General features: G+C 42.2%; 1 protein-coding gene across 2 annotated transcripts in view; it reads left to right on the top strand.

Annotated features, from left to right (window-relative positions):
- LOC147617572 (ELF3-like protein 2) overlaps positions 1-10,145 on the top strand; it is a 47,668-nt gene extending 37,523 nt beyond the window's left edge. Inside the window, exons 3-5 of one of the 2 annotated variants that reach the window (XR_015262241.1) lie at positions 8,522-8,573; positions 8,670-8,929; positions 9,271-10,145. Coding sequence is in view for 1 of the 2 variants with exons in the window: in XM_086775856.1 (XP_086631982.1) it covers positions 8,522-8,573; positions 8,670-8,864 (247 nt within the window). In the remaining variant the exon portion in view is untranslated. Of the gene's footprint in view, positions 1-8,521; positions 8,574-8,669 lie in introns of both variants that reach the window. The other variant, XM_086775856.1, reaches the window with a different exon arrangement.
- Positions 10,146-15,880: the final 5,735 nt, after the last annotated feature.

Here is a 15,880-nt window from a genome sequence, read left to right as displayed (position 1 = left end):
ATATACAACGGCCATGGACACCAGTCCAATGTACATACATGATAAGAAAGCACAGGTGGACCAATTGGGTGCCCAAATGGTGACATCATCATTCACCAAGAGCTAAGGCAAACAAGGGCCAGGACAGTCAAGAAGTTGCTAACGCAAAGGGGTGAAGGACTGCAGGTCAAGCGCAGAGTTATCTCAGCCAAGAAAGGTCAAGTTTCTTGTATTTTCTTTTCAAATCTACATCATTTTAATAAAGCAAATACACCATTCGTGGTGGGGGCCTATAGAGGGTATTCGGGACCCAATACTGTGTCCTCTCCTCTCTCTCTCTCTCTCTCTCTATTTTCTGCACATCTTCATTCAGTTTTGTGCATTAATTCTGTCGTGAAAAGTGTGCTGATTTCTAAGCATTGAAGTTACCGATCTCCCCCGAAGCTTCCGCACGTTACAGCAGCAATGGCGAGAGGGCTGGCGATGGCAGGCAGTCAACTCCTGCGCGATTGTTACTCATTGGTGGCTTACTAAGAAGCTCTCCCCAAATCCTATTAGATTCCATTTTCAGTATTACCACATCCACTTTCTTACATTAACCATGGTGGAAAAGGCCATCTGGAAACTCCAAAACGGCCGCTCCTCCCAGGATCATGAGGAGATTAGATCGGAGCACCTATCACATGCAGCCGACACCCTTGCACCCCTCTTGGCTCACATGTTTAACAAGACACTAGTCGAAGGCTTTCCCCACACTTGGTCATCACCCATCATCTCACCCATACACAAAGCTGGGGGGCACTATGGAGCCCAATAACTACAAGACCATCATGATCAGCCATACCTTGGCCAAGCTATATGGATCTGTGCTGGAGATAGAGCTCAACTCATTGGTAGAGAGAGAGAGAGAGAGAGAGAGAGAGAGAGAGAGAGAAAGATATATTAAGCGTCTACTAAAGACCCGATGGGCCTATGAGACCAAAGTGATACAATAATGTCCATGGCATATCTCATCATGGAATGGAAAATAAAACAAAAAGAAAACATAAACATAGCTATCTCACTAGGGTGATACAAGACTGTCCATGGAAACTCATCAGGGAATACTAAGAACATAAAAACATGGAAGCAACATCAGGTCCGAGTAGATGGTATACCACTCTCCAAAATATCAAGCATGGAGCTGATGAGTATGGCCGAGAGGTCTCCCTCAGCTATGTCACGTCGAAAGGTAGCTCGATGGCGGTGGAGCATGTCCTGGATCTGGAGCTGATGAGGAGATCGTGGCCAACGGGGGGGTCGAGGGCATCGATTCAGAGACTAGGCATAGATTCAGGCGGAACTTCTCCAACCTAGATCACATCTTTACACTCACGAGCCTCGTTGAGCAGGCCAAGGCTAATGGTCGATGTCACCGTTTGGTCACCCAATTGGTCCACCCATGCTTTCTCATCATGTATGTACATTGGACTAGTGTCCATGGCGGTTGTATATGCCGGGATTGATGCCACTCATGTGATACTGTGGACTTGGCTTTCCGTTGGGACTCGTGCCTCTGTGTACATGCCCGAGAATACTTGGTGGATTGGTGTTCCATTAGGTCTGGTACTTCGTATACTTGCCTGGAGCACGTCTATTTTGGTATAGTTTCATGAACGAGGATTGTCCATACCAATGCTGCATTGCATAGCATCTTTATGTGCCTGCTTGCAATTGAAATTGCATGCTGTTTTCATGCTTGCTTGACCAATGTGTAGTTCCGGGTAAGGAGACACCCGTCCATTAACTGTGCGTGTGAAACTGTCTACTAACATGGTTATGTGGCATGGCCGCATGTGACAAGTGGTAAGTATTGGTCATAAACCTAGCCTTAGGAGGTAACACTAATTTATAAGTGAGTGTGTACACACTTCATTAAGTTTTGGGTGACCAAAACTCACTTATAAATCATGACCAGCCCAGTGTTCACACACACACTTATGTCCCGAGGTGGACAAAACCTAATGTCCACTACCCAGACCTTATCCCCTTTGTACAAAGTGAGTAACCAGCCATGTGTCCACTCTAGCTTGCTCCACAAAACACCTGCCTGCCACCTACACTGAACAACTCACCACCTCACTCCTCTCTCTAGAGATAGGCATTTGGGCTGTATTTTTTACACTTTCTCCTTCCCAACTCCATATCCAAGCTTGCTAAGGTGTTTCCCAAGCTTCCAAGAGTGTTTCCAAGTGCTAATCACTCTCCTACACACTCTCAATGACTGAAATTCAGCAAAACATCTCTCTTTATTGCTGTGATTTCTGGTCTTTTTGCTGAAAACCCTAATTTCAGCCCTCCTTTCTCAAGTTAAACCATAGGGGAAGCTTTTCTCTTGAAGACTTTTGCAGCGAAGAAATGTGACAAATCGAAAATCTCATCACTCCAAGGACTTCTATCGTAAAGACTTCCGTTGTCATCGACTCTACTTGCAATTGGTAAGCTTTTATGCTTAATTATGGAAGCAAGTAGCAAGAGGGAGGAACCGGATTACAAGATCACATACCCTGTGTAGTGTTCTCATGTCCTACGTGCTCTCTTGCAAATTGTTGCTACCATGTGTTGGTGGAACAATAGAGAGCAGATAGTAGGGAACATGGGCACTTGAGAGGGTAGTGTGAGTTTCAAGTCTACATCGACAACCACTTGTTTGCAATATTGTATTCATATGCATTGGTATGGAAATCTAGTTAGAAATACCCATGACACTATGTGCTTGATTCTCCCAAGATCAATATACTTTATTTGAGGGAGGGGCCGGCCATTCCGGCTCATTGTGTCTCTTGTCAATTCAGCAAATTTACTTCTTGTATTGAGCAGGTGTCCATCAAATCTTAGTGTATTTAAGTGTATTGATTAGCATCGTGTTCAACCAAATTACATTGGTATGAAAGCATACGGTTCTCTTTCACTTCTATCGCGAGAGACGATCACCGTGAACACTAGCTATCTCTACACTTAGAACATTATGGACAGCCATACAGTGAATGTTGGAGATGCTAACACAACAGGCAGGGACAATGAAATGCATGCCTCCAGTGCTTTACAGGATGAGCAAACTCATGTGGTGCACAATAGGGAACATGAATATATGGGACAGCCGTCCCGTGGCAAAGAGAAGATGTAGGAAGAAGATTCTATAGTCTTTAGGGCTGAACTTACTCACATGCAGGCTCTCATTCATGCACAACAAGAAGAATTGAATCTCTACCGCCGCGAGGATCCATTGGTACATGACCGTTTGAAAGCCAAGAAAGCTGAATCTTATATGGATCATGCAATGGCAATGATTTCTCAAGAGTTGCACATACAACCGAGGGATGCAGCAGGTGCATACTTGGCTCGTACGAAGGATGCCTATGCAAAAAAGGCAACCATCCCACATGTCTTGGAATCCCCACAAGTGCCTGAACAAGAACTTACGTCTAAGAGGATGAATCTCAATGCTATGGGAGAGGAACAATCGGCGGCCATGCAGGAACACCTTATGTAGCCCATGAAGGACAGAATGTTTGTGGCAGTGGTCAAAATGTATGCCAAATGCCATTGCCGGCTGAAAAATGTGCATGCACGACACATGCAACATGGGCTGCAATTTTCTGTTGGTGCAGGAAAGCCAGTCAAGGAAAAGAAACCTGCATGTCCAATCTGGCAACCCTCAAGATCTCTTAGCATAGAGGATACACACACAGATCTGTGTCCCACAAAAGCAACGCATTGCTGTCTCCTCTAATCAACCAAGACAACGCAACAGGGAAGCCTTGAGCACGCATCTAGTTGTTCCATGGTCGTAGCCTCAAACTCAACCAAAGAACAAACCCACAATCTTACTCTGTTTCAACCCTTCAAACTGCCAAACCCCTCCTCTCACGAAGGGCTAGATGAAACAACTCTGAAACAATTGTAAGCCAGTGGAAAGAGAGAGAGAGAGAGATATTCAGTCGGTAGTATACACTGCTGTCCCTCAATCTAGTCCTTGTCAGATACACCAGCCCCGAGAGAAAATTGTCTGCTGTCCTGAATTACAGCCACCTGCCTTTACCCTCCAGAGCTCACACGAGAGAGAGAGAGAGAGAGAGAGAGAGAGAGAGAGAGAGAGAGAGAGAGTGTTTCAGGCTGTGCCTGCTGTCCAGTCAACAGCATGCCAGCAGTCTTTCCTCACCCAACTCTTTGTGTACCAACTATCCTACATTCGCCTGCAAAAACCCATGCCCAGCTCTATACGGCTACTGTCCTACAGCCGCCTGCAGTTCTGTCCACCTGCAACCTGGTTTGGTGAGCAGCTGCGCAGATTGCCAACTCCAAGCGTGTGCAGCCCTCTGTGTGCTGTCTGCTGTGCAGCCGCCTTCTCTCCACGCCTGCAATCCCTCTAGGCTGTATGCGCCCTCCTTTCAGAAAAAGCAAGAGAGAGATAGAGAGGGAGGCGTGTACTCTAAAAGTAGAGTAGCCCCCTCTCCCCTTAAAAATCCTAAGGTCCATAAAGTTTATCAAAACTTTATTAGGGGCCACTTATGCCTAGGGGCCACCCAAGGTTATAAACTTTAAAAACTTTAATCCCTTGGTCCCCCTTCACACTTGGGGATGTCCACAAGTGAACTTTTTGTCCGGGCTCCCAAGTATGAACAATTAAATGTTCATCTTGCTCACAGACCACCATGCCCACACACGCTGTACCAATTTCACAGGGCCATTAAATGTTCATCTTGCTCACAGACCACCATGCCCACACATATGCTGTACCAATTTCACACGGCCATGACAAGGAAGTCGGTGAGAATGTGGCAACTTATCTTAACAACTTTTTAGTTGGTTCATTGAAGTTTACTTCTTATAATCCTATTTCATTGTTAATGGAAATGCGTAAGTTTATGAATGGACTTCAACGTAAGCTTATGCAGACAGTATATATGGCTGGTCCGAAATCTTTGGAGGAAGCCAAGACAAAGCTTTGCAAGCTGAGGCTTTGTACATGCCTTGGATGGAGGGCAAGACAAAGAATGATAATTGGGTCCACCTCAAAAGAAAAAGTTGAAAGACGGATCCCAATCGAGAACCGAGCCTCAAGAAAAGAAGGATATGAGTGGGGACAAACCTCCACTCTTTCGAAGAAAATTGTCCCTCAAGCAACTTGAGGAATATGCCAAAGAAGGGAAGTGTTTTCAATGTGGAAAGAAGGGACACTTGGTTACAAATATTTCTGACAAGCCAAAGCAAGAAGCCAGAGAGACTGGACGATCATCAGATTGACATCATGCTAGGAAGTTCGTCAAGTGGTTTGATGTGGTGGCTAGTCCATTGCATGACTTGACCAAGAAAGCTGTGGGATTTAGGTGGATCAAAGCTGAAAAAGAATCCTTTTTGAAGCATTGAGATTTTATGCTAGCAAAGGACCGATGTTGATTATTCCAGAATTGTCAAAACCTTTCGTGGTTAAATATGATGCCTCAGGATATTGCATTGGAGCAGTCTTGAACCAAGAGGGCCATGCTGTGGCCTATGAAAGTCAAAGACTTGAAGGAGCCGAAAAGACCATATCTACATATGAGAAAGAATTAATGGCTATCGTTCTGGCATTGAAGATTTGGAAGCATTATCCTATGGGTGTTGAGATTTGAGAAAGCAAGACTTCGGAAGTCTAAAGCCAAGGAGCACAAGGACCGAAAGCTTGCTCCTAGATATTATGGACCTTTTTAGATTACAAAGAAGATCAACGATGTATGCTATTGGTTGGACCTTCCGGAACATTGGAGGATACATAATGCCTTCCATGTCAGTTTATTGAAACCATATACGAGAACTCTAGAGGAGCCTGTTTTTTAGGATTCACCAAAGGTGGAAGAGAAAAGATTTTGCAACCAAAGAAAGGAAAGACAGTGGTCAGAAAATTCCTATTGAAATTGAAGAACTATTCGTCATTGGATGCGAAATGGATGCCAAAGAAGTACTTCAAGGACTATCTAGAGATACTTCGAGCTTATGAGGAAGTGGTTGGTCTAGATGTATTTGAAGTACAAAATTAGACGTCTTGAGAACAAGACAGATTCAAGAGGGAGGAATTGTACCTCTAGCCCTCTTCATTGTACATATATATTGGAATGTAATTGATCATTATCTTGCTTATGTAATGGTTACTTGGACATGCTCTAGTTTAGGTCGGTTGTATATAAGGAGAAAGATTTGTATTTGGGTGGCAACGATGCCAGATGGTCGACCCATTGGACGACCTTTATGCTAGATGCCTTCGTCATTGCGATCAAATAGCCCAAATGACTATTGATGAATAGTTGGGCAGTCGGTGTGACCAGATAGCCTAGATGACTATCGATGAATACTCGGGTTGTCCTAGTGAGCAAATGGCCTTGATGATTGACTGAGCGGTTTTCTTCGGGAGCCAGATAGCTTCCGATGAGACCAGACAAGACAATCCATGAACAGGAGGATCTTTACATGTGCATCATAGTTGCAAACATTCGCGTTTGTAGGGGTTTGCAAAGGTTTGCTGCATTCTTGGAATTTGCAAACTTGGCTTTAAAAAAATAAAATAAAATTTGGACAGTGGACAAAATAATGGCCAAAAGGGGGAAAAAACTAGTAATCTAATCATAAGTTTCATGATTTTATGCATACATTATAAGGTCACGAATGCAACTCTTTCCGAGGTTGAAGCATTCTTTAGCAAACTTTGTAAACTCGTGCACGAATGCGACGAATGCAAATAACTATGATGTGCACTGATGTATGTTTGAACTTTTTTTGACTTTGTGTGCTGTTTTGTTATGTGAACAATGCTTGGATTTATGGCATGTGATAGTCCACTGGGCTCTAGACTACCTGGTCAGTACCTGGAATACCGAGTCTGTTATTGCTTTGTATGTCGAGAGGACAAATGCCTAAGATACATTGGAAAGGAAGTATTAAGTTAGAAATGAAGCTAGGGTTATGTATTTGAAAAGGCAACTGGACATTGTGTCAATGGATGAAGGTGATTCTGTGACATATCATCTCACTATAGTCAAGGAATTGAGAGAACATCTACTTGGGATTGATGAGGTCATAGATGACGAGCATGATCGGCAATTGGTGACTACCACAGCCACCTTGATCTCCTTGCTTGGATCTTATCTCGATTTTGTTACCTCTCAATCTTCCTTTGAGTGGAAGTGCTTCCATCACTTTGCTTCAAGAGGAGCTAACAAGGACCAATTGTGCGATCTCTTTTGCTTCAGAACAAGCATTTGTGACAAAGGACAGGCAAAGGAAGAGCTAAAAATTTACCCTCTGCTTCTAGTGGCAAGAAAACCACGAAGGCCGATTTTGAGCAAAAGGATGATGCATCAAATGCTCCCAAGAAGAAAGGCAAGTGTCACTATTGACACAAACTTGGACGCTACATAAATGAATGCAAGAAAAGACTTGCAAGTTAGAAGGAGGACTCTGGCAATGTAGTGTATCAAAACAAGAGCAGCATACCAATCTTGTTATGACTAAGGAAGAGTAGGATTGGACATTCTTGATTATGGAGGAGATGGATGATAACTTTTGCAGTGTCACCTTAGGTTCTAATCATGTTGATACATGCCATGATATGTTTCTCAGTGCTTCCGATTTTAAGCACATGGTTTGGTATATTGAGTGGTGCTACCAGACACATTACTTTGAGGAGATATGTATTTAGGAAACTTGAGCCTGTTGCTGGTGGTGGAAGTGTATCTTGTGCAGATCACTCTTCCTACCAAATCAAGGCAATAGTAAATGTGCTCTTGATTATGCCAAATGGTAAGGAAAGTTGCATGAAGGATGTTCTCTATGTTCCATGAATCAAGAAGAATCTGAATTTTGTTCCCATAATTATAAGCTTTTACAAAAGCATAATATGGTTTGGTGTATGCCTCACTTGGAGACACAAGTTGGACATGTACGTGAGAGATGCATTCCCAAGAGATGGTTCGGTAAGGGCTGTCTAGAAACTACAACTTGTACGTGATGTTGCTGAGGATGATTTTTTGGTAACAGAGGAGAATCAGAAGCCCTTCACTGAGTGCGGTGCCGAGGGCCTTTTCTTTTACTAGCACCACCACCATTCCAACTGGCTGTAGTCCTTGCACAATTTCGTGTAAAAACCATGGGTGATTGGTCTCTTCTTTTACTAGCATAACCACCACAGCCCATCTGGCTGTAATTCACCCCAAATTGATGCAAGCCCCCTCCAAGTGCCAGCTAGCAGAGGGAGGGCTGCTGACTTTATCAAGTTAGTTAGCTGTCCGGCTGTTTTATGATTGGCATAATAATAATGGAACAATTACGGTTGAGGCTACACCTGAGGTTGGAGTGACATTACTGTGATGGTTCCAAATTTGAGGGAGATTTCATCTTTACAGCGTCCTTAATATTGTTTGATCACCACGAAGTTGAATGTGGGCGCTCTTTTGATTTGGGTGACTTCTTTCTTGTCTTGAATGCTGCTAATGTTGTTACTCTTACTTGGTTGTTTGGTCTGCTGCAGGCAACAACAGGTCTTCTCAGATCAAGTTTTTGAGCTACACAAATTGATTCAGGTGGTGATGGAAAAGATTTTATGACATTGTTTTGTAGGCTTAGCTAGTGTATTCATTTCCAGCTTATCTACATTTTTCTGATACTTTGCTCTACAGGTTCAGCGATTATTGGCAGAAACCCCGAATATTTTGATTGATGATATGTACTTTGGCAGAGGAGACATGATGCCAGAGTGTGATGCTGATGCACATAACTCTCATGGTGGTCATGTTGTCAAAGAGGACAATAATGTGGAAGAGGTGAAAAGCCTGGTTTGTTCCAAAAGAGGTGAATGGAAGTCGACCAGTTGAGGGAGGGGCAAAGACCACAGAACCCAACAGCCAAATGTGTTCAGAACAATGTCCAACTGTGCCAGGTATTTGTGGGGCTGGAGTGAGTGCATGGGGGTATTCAAGTTTAGGTGGGGGTCATGGAATGGCTCATTACCTGCTCAACCTGGGGTGTGCATCTACCCACTTTTTGTTGAAGGTTCCACACCAGGATCAGCAATTGGGTGGGGTATTTGGGTCCACAATCTTAGGGCCTGAAGATGCACTCATTGTAATATTGTACCCTTGCTAATGTTCCTTTCAGCTCTCCTGTTTGCTTACAAATGCAGGAGCTCCAATCAAGTTATTGATCTGCAGGCCTCCAGTCACCAACAACATTCGGCACCTTACCACAATCTTCCTGATCACGAGGCTTTTGATCTTTCAGGACCAAGGATTCATATACAAAGGGTGCGAGCTGCCGAAGGTCCAACACTATCCAGAAAAATGCAGTGCTTCAAAGGATAAAAAGAGCATAACCTTCTTACAATGAAGGGAGGGGCATTTTGGCAGCGAAGGCTGCAAAATAATTAAAAGGAGGTGCAGCTTTGCAGCAAAGGCCTCAATGGATCTGAATCTCAGGGTGAACATTGACAAAGTATGGCTGGAGAGTCCATCTTAAATATTTCTACTGCTAGGCCACTTGGTACTCTGCCAAAATTCCAAACATAATGAACAAGGATCAGCTCGAGCTCTAGACATTGTAGACATTGAGCACCATGATGATGATGCAAGCTGAGGAGGAAATGACGCTGTCAGTAAAGAATTGAGGGGTTGGAAGAGGCAGAAAGAAAGGGAACAAGAGTGGATGTGACAACAGGCAAAGAGGTGGATGTAAATAGTTCACTGAACACCTCTATGAGTGCTTTGAACCTTTTTCATCAAGCACTGATGTTGCGTTCGGTTGACTGTGAATGACAAGGGCGAGTGATTAAGGTCGTGCCTCTAGTAGCAGTATCTGCTCCTGAACCAGCTGCTGGGATATTGCCGGGAATCCAACAAGAAAGAAATCATTAGCCTCGAGTTTGTGTATTATATATGTGTTATCACACATACGCTCATCCTGCAGTTCTTCAGTGAAGGCATGGAAGTGCCCTATTTTGTCCTCTTGCATTAAAGGGACATCTCAATGTGGACCAATCCATCAAGTAAATGTGTTTCTGATTTGGTGACTTGTAAATAATCATCTATGAGATTGTCAGGCCTGCAAATTGTGCAGCCTGTTTGTGAAATAATGGTCTGAACAAAGTTTTTGATGGTACTTACCAGTGTCTAGATATCCTAAAAACTATAGTCCCAGCCTCAAGGTGTGCATATTTCATCACAGTGCGTCTTTCTCATCACCCTAAGTCCCTAGAAAGAACGATTGATGAAAATTTCTTGTTCTAAAGAGAGATCTCTGTCTTGAGTGCTTGCCATCTTATGGATCATATGTGGTCAGCTGGCTTGACTGACGTTAAAAACGTTGTGTCTGATTGTGAAGTGCTAAATAAAGAAAGCTGTGGAGGGTGAAGAGATGGCAGTCACAAGGGCTCAGAAAGCAAGGACCCACCATACTCATGGTGCAAAGTGCCATTATTATTTTAGTTAGGAGGGTATGTTTTTATAGATCTACTCGACAACGTCTATGGCTTCCTCTAAGATTTCTCTTGGGTCCTTTGGAAGGCTTTTAAATGCATTCCAAGATCTAACGAAGGTGTGACAAGTCTTCAGTTGTGTGACCAATGCATCTAGCGAGAGGAACTGAAAGGCTGATCCATGTCATCTCTTATCGAGTCATTCCGCATGATAGGTTAATATACGTATGTTTCTACATCTGTACTCAATAATGTGTGTCCTCATGCTACTCCATGCTATGGCATTTGCTGATAGTAAAGAAGACGTGGGAAATATACAAAATTTCTCCAAGAAAATTCTACGTGTTGTGCAAGTAATAAAACGATAGATGATTTTTTTTCAAAAAAAATAAAAAAAAAATGACGTTGTCCATCCTTTGGCCACTAACTTACATGCGTTGATGCTAAACCTGTCTCTTGCCTTAGCTTGTTACGTCGTTATGGGACTTTTTGAATCGTTAAGCTCACGATGGGGTCTCACCTCCATGTATTGGAATTTGCTCGTAAGGTGGTCCTCCCGCACATCAAAGAGGCTCCAAATGTTGTCTGTAGTGCATCAGATGAAGCCTCCAAACTGCATGCTCACAATGGTAAGCCTCCAAACTCCATGCTCGCAATGCCTAGACTTGCAAGGAAAATGAGGCAAGAAATAGCGAAGTCAAGAGGACATTGCCTTTCCAAACAACCCCAAGCAATAACATGGCACACTCGAGAGAACACTCAATTCTATTACACAAACTAGTCACAAACTAGTTGGGGACCCATGCTTTGCACATCTTTTGAGGCTTCCAAAATCAAATGTTACCCAAAACTCCTCAAAACTCCTCCTTCTCTTCCTGAACCTCTAAATTCTTTCCACATAGCAGCTTTGTGAAACTCTTAATATAGAGATGGAAAGTATGTTATATACATGAAAAATTTGACTTAAGCATGTGCTCTATTTGTAGCAATGCTCAAAATTCTAGACGATGGAACACAGAGCCTTTGATTGTTTTTGTGACTTAGCAAAAACTTAGTTCAAAGGAAAACCTAAATTTTTCATTGCTTTCAACCGTGATGTAGATATTTCTACCACCATATTGTTACACCACACATATTTTTAGGTGATGACTCAGTACACCAAGTGATGTGGATTGATGCCTTGTTCCCTCCTTTGCTACATCACCAGCAAAGATAAGCATTCATGAAACGCTTGTTGTTGCGAAGATTCCTGGAGGAGTTTGTGAGTACTCATAATCATTTCACGAAAATCACACAGGTAAGAGTCCACAGCTCTAAACAAGGGAAACGTAGGACTAGAATTTTTATCATGGATATTCACTTTCATCTTTATGCTGAATGAATGTGAAGAGGAGGATAAAGTGGAGATCCTTGCTTCTTGGAGGACAGAGTGATGTGAACTATCCGCCAGAGACCATAGACACAAAAGCAGAGATGGAACTCTAGTACTTGCAGTGAGTGTACAACCTACTGCTGAGGGACCAAGCGAGACATCAGTGTCCCAAGGAACGAGAGGAACAAGCAGATAACGTGGTGGCCTTCTTGCAGACTATGCCCAGCTACAATCGATGAGCTTGAGTGTGCGGTAGCTATGAGGGAGAAGAGTTTTTCTTTCTCCATGATGTGGAGAAGATCTTCCATCTAAGGGAAGATGAAGCCCTTTCCCATTTGAGCACTGCCTCTAAGTTCCCGCTTGACAATGCCAATGATGATTACCTATGGATACAGCTTGTGCAACGTGTTCCTATTGGAGGAACCGTGTCAGATTCGGTAAGGATTGTGCAGAGTTCTATTGAAGAGAGTAAGTAGGCCGCAATGTTAAATGCGCCCCCTAATCAACAATATATGGAATTAAGCTACATCTTTATGCTTGGAATAACAGGGGCACGGAAAACTGCAAAACATAAAAAAATGTTTTGCAGTTTTTTCGTGCCCTTGCAGCCGTGCTATTCCAGGCATAAAGGAGCCCCGACTAGCCCTTAGCATGACATGATTATAGGAAACAATGCAAAAGCATGGAATTATGTCATGAACATGGTAAAAATATGCCTCGACTTGGCTTTGTGATTCCTATAATGATGCCATGCCAAGGGCTACAAGGGGCTTCTTTATGCTTGGAATAGCAAGGGCACGAAAAATTGCAAAACATAAAATTTCCGTGCCCTTGTAGCCTTTCTTTTCCGGGCATAAAGGAGCCTAGACTAGCCCTTAGCATGACATCATTATAGGAAGCAATGCAAAAGCATGGAATTATGTCATGAACATGGTAAAAATATGCCATTGACTTGGCTCCGTAGGTCATGACTGTTAATAGACAAATAGGTAACTTGAAAGTGATAGTGGGGCCGATGGAGGAATCAAGGATGCAGGCTCCACTAACCACAGTGCATAGGTGGGAGCATCGAGGATCTTGTAAAGGCATCAAAGAAATTGGCCCCTAATGTGCAATTCGCATAAAAGAACTAAGATTGAGCTATGTATCTTGTCGTTCTGGATGTTTTATAACATTATGCCGTGCACAACACAAGAGATAAGAGTATATATTGCCATTCTTGATGTTTTATGACATTATGCCTTGCAAAATACAAGACAACACCAAATAATGAGACAATATGCATAAGACACCACAAAAGAAAAAGACAACATCATGCTCATTAAAGGGAAGCAAGATTATGATTATGATTATGATTATGCCTTGCACAAGATAACATCAATAAAGAGAGAACATCAAGCACATTAAAGGGCAATACTGCAACCAATAAATAGGACGCCTTCTATAAATAGTACAAGCATCGTTCTATTAAAAGCAAGTAGATACATCACTAGAAGCAACTCGCAATCAAATGTTACAAAATCACTGTAGGTCATCATATAGGAGCCTATGTGCAATTTGCATGTCTTTGGGGAAAATCCAACAGTGAATGCAATTTCAAGGAATTAAAGTCAACTTTTTCTATGGAGTTAAGAGAATGAAACCACTTTCCAGCCTTGCTTTGAAGATAAAGGCCAATACCACCAATCTTAGTTTTATCATCTACACGTCCAGAAGCTTCACAAACTTAATTAAAAATTTCTAGATATTGCACAAGGTCTCCATTATCATCAAACTTATAAGTTTTGAGATGTGTTGGTAGCCATCCGACGGTGGATCGCCGCCAAGCATATCCATTGGGCAACATCCCAGGATCTTTTTCTTGTAACAACCTTGTAACCGCTCTTGCCAACGAGTAGTACCCAAGCGAGAGTGAAGGGGACTGTGGCATTAGACGGGCTAGGATTTACTAAGGAATACATTGATTGTCAGTGTGGTTTTTCATGCTCTGTGCTGTGCAATTCCAATTGACTCTTAGGTTGTGTGAGTGCTTTCTGTGTTGAACATGTCTTTTTACTTGTGTCTGTGTCTTTTTACTTGTGTCTGTGTCTATAGCCAATCCTATCCGGAAGTGACCCCCTTCCAAAGACAAGATTAGGAACCATGCTAAGGATCTCTCTTGATGCAGGAACTAACTGGCTTCTACGGATGTTGACACACGATCCCGTTTTCTCTTTGGAGCCATGGCATTTACTTTTGGATGTAGTATATGTCATTTGGAATGCATGGTATTTGATTATATGGTGCATTATATGGATTTACATGCATCACATCTAGATTCTCACCTGAGCAGTTATTTGGACCATGGATTTGATGATATTTTTGGTGGTCATTTCACTTTAGACGAGGATCTTGGATACTTCCTTCTCGATCCAAGAGGTCACACATTTGTTCCATGGTTAGATTGTCTACACTTTGGCTATCCATTTGACCTAGGCAGAGTTATATCTTCATCTTATGTCGTCGACATGGGTGTCTATCCATTTGATCCAGGAGGATTAGGTAGCCACGACACTAACATTGGCTCTCTACATTTTCCATTCGATCCAGACGATTCAAGAGCCATTGCTTTGCAGCCTACATGGTTTGGATTTACACTCCATCTATGTGGTCACACTTGTGTGGATTACCTCATCTTCGGGGTGACACTAGTGTCTTTTCCATTTGATCCTGGAGGATACTTGACCAGCTTCGTCTCATCGACAGTGGTTCCTTATCCTTTCCACTTGCACCAGATTATCATGAGACCGTTGCTTGGATTTTGCATGCCTTGGATTTCCTTTCGATCTAGGTAGTTGCACAGATAGCCTCATGATCGACAGGAGCCCTTTATATTTTCCATTTGATCCCGGGGGACATGAGATTCATGTATTGGTATTGGTTCTTTTTGCCATGGTGACACTTGGTCACGTATTTGGTTCATTGTATATAGCGTTTGTATTTGTTTTGTGCACGACCGCCCTTTGATTTCGAGGAAAAAATCATGTTAGGAGGGGAGGGTTTGTAACAAAGTGTTCTTAGGATGCACATGCACATGGGATGGGCCTAGGCAAATAGGCTTAGGGTCATTTACATGTGGGACTAGGGCACATGGGCCTTGGGACTAGAAAAGGCATGTGCTCTAGGAGTATTGTACCCTTTTTGAACCTTTTGACCTTTGACATTTTGTGATACTCATTACACTTTACTTTCCATATTGCTTAGTGCTAATCTCTCTAGCTTTCCCTAATCCAAGCTAATTAGGATACTCATTACACTTTACTTTCCATATTGCTTAGTGCTAATCTCTCTAGCTTTTCCTAATCCAAGCTAATTAGGATAATCCTAGGCTAATCTAGATGTACCTTTCTTACAATAAAGTCCTTAAGTGGAAAGCTGATTTTTTTTCATGTTGAAATTGGAACTTTGTTATATGAGAGAGAGAATGATAGCTTATTAGCATCACAATGTATTTTTTTCTATGATTCCTTATACATTGTGCCATTAAGAAATATTAAGTATGGTTCCTTGCAACCCAGGTTACTCCCATTATTATCAAGTCTTCAATGGCCATAACCTACTACTATAGATATGATTGTATCTTATAAGATAAAACTTACAAATCATGTGCAAGCTTAATGATACCAAACAGAGGCTCAAAAGACATTCCCCTTGGTTGGTTTATTCCCTTTGGCTATTTTGTTCACTTATTTGCAACTTGTAAGGCATTGAAGAAAATGAAGATTAAATATAGTTGTAAGAGTCCAACTCAATACTGGATGAAATATTTCTTAGATGAGAATTCTTAGGTGAGTAATGGGATACAAATAAAACCTATCAAGGCAACATAGTTGATTGTTGAGTTTCAAAATCTTATGTTACATTCCAGTATTAACTTGGTTAGTGTGATTGTAACCTCTATTTTTAAGTAAGTATATTTTTTAAACTTTTTATTCTATGATGAATAGGTAATTTATTACTTGATAAACATTATGTATGCAATTTGTCTATAGGAGATGGAGACTTGTGAA

This window comes from Cibotium barometz, chromosome 36, assembly GCF_041138505.1.
Source record: "Cibotium barometz isolate CiBa-2024 chromosome 36, ASM4113850v1, whole genome shotgun sequence".
In the NCBI taxonomy this organism is placed as follows: Eukaryota; Viridiplantae; Streptophyta; class Polypodiopsida; order Cyatheales; family Cibotiaceae; genus Cibotium; species Cibotium barometz.
The sequence above is the reverse complement of the archived record's forward strand: the minus strand, read 5'-3'. Positions and strand labels throughout refer to the sequence as shown.